The following is a 2,500-nucleotide window of genomic DNA, read 5'->3' on the forward strand; positions in this document are numbered from 1 at the left end:
TATTTGACTAATTAAGTGTTGCATTTGCAGTGGGATTTGGAGAAGCACTCAATTTTATAGCCTATGCATTTGCCCCAGCCACACTTGTAACTCCTTTGGGGGCTTTGTCTGTGATTGTGACTGCACTGCTCTCACAGCACTTCCTTGGGGAAATCCTCAATATTTTAGGAAAGGTAAATTGATACCTAGGTGGTACTTAAAGATAGAATGATACAAGCAATTTAAGTGATATGATGTATTTCCCTAGATCTAGATCTTGCATTTTACAGTTTCTTTATTCAGTGTATCTGAACCTACTTGCCATTTAAAGTGAAAAATAAATTGTTAATTTATGGATAAGTGTTACCAGGTTATATTAATTAGCAGATGTGTTATTGATTTATGGTATATGGTTGTTATTAAAAACATATTAATAGGAGCCTTACACATATGTCATTGCATCCATTTGATATTTGTTCACATGTCTCATTGCTTTGCAGGTAGGATGTGCCCTCTGCCTGTTGGGTGCCACAGTGGTTGTCATTCATGCGCCACAAGAAACAGAAGTGTCAAGTATGGAGGATCTGAAGGCAAAACTTGTTGATCCAGGTAAGTCATATGACTTATTATAACATACAGGAATGAGGGAATCATGAAAAAGTAACTGTGGATGTTATTTTGATACATTTTCATACACCTCCGAATCAGCAGGCTTATACATATACATATATATATACACATACACATATGTATGTACATACATGTATATATACTTATATGCATATATACATATATATACACACATGTATTTACACATGTGTGTGTATATATATATATATATATATATATATATATATATATATATATATATATATATATATATATATATATATATGAACACAAGCACAAACACAACCACATGACCACAAAAATGAAAATGAAACTAGCCACAATGAGAATTGAAAATAAGCGTGACGTTTCGAACTCTTCACGAGTTCATCAGACAAAAACCAAAATTCTCATTGTGGCTAGTTTCATTTTCATATATATATATATATATATATATATATATATATATATATATATATATATATATATATATATATATATATATATATATATATATATATATATATATATATATATATATATATTTTTTTTTTTTTTTTTTATTATTATATACATATATACACATATACATTTATATGTATGTATATATGTATGTACATATATACATACATATATAATAGAGAAAATTGAAAATTACAAAAAATCAGATTATGACACAAATAGCCAAATGTTCTATATTTCTATTTTCTTGCACTGAGTTATTTACGACATAGAGAGACGATATGGAGTATGTGCAAGGAAAATAAGCTGTTTCCATCTGGATAAAGCAAATCGAAAGACAGATATGGACATTGGAAGATGGCAAAATAAATTATAAACTTTACACAAAATAACTTTTCAAAGGGGTGGCACAGAGTCTTGTCACTACTCATGGGTGTTCATACACGCCCAACCTGCATGAAGCACGCCAATGGATGTTGGCTACTTACATAACCCAGTGCCCGTATTTTCGGCACCATGATTTCTGTGGCGCAACCAGATCCAATAGGTTAAATGAATATTATTATTTCAGACATTTACAACACTACTTTTCTCCCTTTACAGTGTTCATGGTATATGTGGCTGTGGTGGTTGCAGCATCTCTGGTCTTAATCATCCACTTTGGGCCTCGCTACGGTACTCGAAATGTCACCATCTACATTGCCATCTGCTCTCTAATAGGCGGGTTCTCTGTCCTTGGGTGCAAAGCCATTGGATTGGCTGTGAAGGTGAAGTAGAATTCATTTGAGGCATTCAGGTGTGAGTTGAAGGGACATTGACGATGAAAAGATATTTATAACTTACGTGGTGTAGGATTCACGTTAAACATATTGTAAGTAAATCAACAAAGTAAAGAACAAGAAAACGCACAAATATGCCGACGGTCTTTTTAGTTGATTGCTTCTTCAGAGCTTGTAAATTCCAAAATCAATGCAAAATTCACAGAAACCTTACTCTAATGTTTAAAATATAATTTGATCGTATTGTTTTCAGTAGATTTTTTTTTACCATTTTTCCAAAGTGTTTATCATATTTAATTTCAACAATCTGTAAGATCCGTTGATGTAAATTAATGCACTGTATTTGACTGTAATCAGTAAGATGGTACAAGAAAACCGACAGTAATGGTTATCTTTTCTCCCTCATACAGGAGACTATACAGGGGAAGAACGAATTCACTAACTGGATTACCTGGTTTTCTCTAATGAGTCTCATAGTCTGTGTTTGTACGCAGATGAACTACCTAAACAAGGTGAGGGTGTATGTGTTTATGTACACAAAAGTAGAACTAAACTAATGGACAAGCAAGTAAAATCAGTGTTAGGAGATAGGAAAGGGAATGTGCTGTGAATGTATTCATAAACATTGATTTTCTTTTCTCTTATCATTACATTAAACGGTTTAGGGCATT

General features: G+C 32.3%; 1 protein-coding gene across 3 annotated transcripts in view; it reads left to right on the top strand.

Moving 5' to 3' along the window:
* The window catches only part of spict (magnesium transporter spict), a 14,499-nt gene that overhangs the window by 4,534 nt on the left and 7,465 nt on the right, over nt 1–2,500 (top strand). For all 3 annotated transcript variants that reach the window (XM_027377819.2, XM_027377818.2, XM_027377817.2), the window contains exons 4-7: nt 31–173; nt 480–588; nt 1,654–1,817; nt 2,240–2,341. In XM_027377819.2, the coding sequence (XP_027233620.1) occupies nt 31–173; nt 480–588; nt 1,654–1,817; nt 2,240–2,341 (518 nt within the window). The remainder of the gene's footprint in view (nt 1–30; nt 174–479; nt 589–1,653; nt 1,818–2,239; nt 2,342–2,500) is intronic.

The sequence above is a fragment of the Penaeus vannamei genome, chromosome 33 (genome assembly GCF_042767895.1).
Source record: "Penaeus vannamei isolate JL-2024 chromosome 33, ASM4276789v1, whole genome shotgun sequence".
Taxonomy (NCBI): Eukaryota; Metazoa; Arthropoda; class Malacostraca; order Decapoda; family Penaeidae; genus Penaeus; species Penaeus vannamei.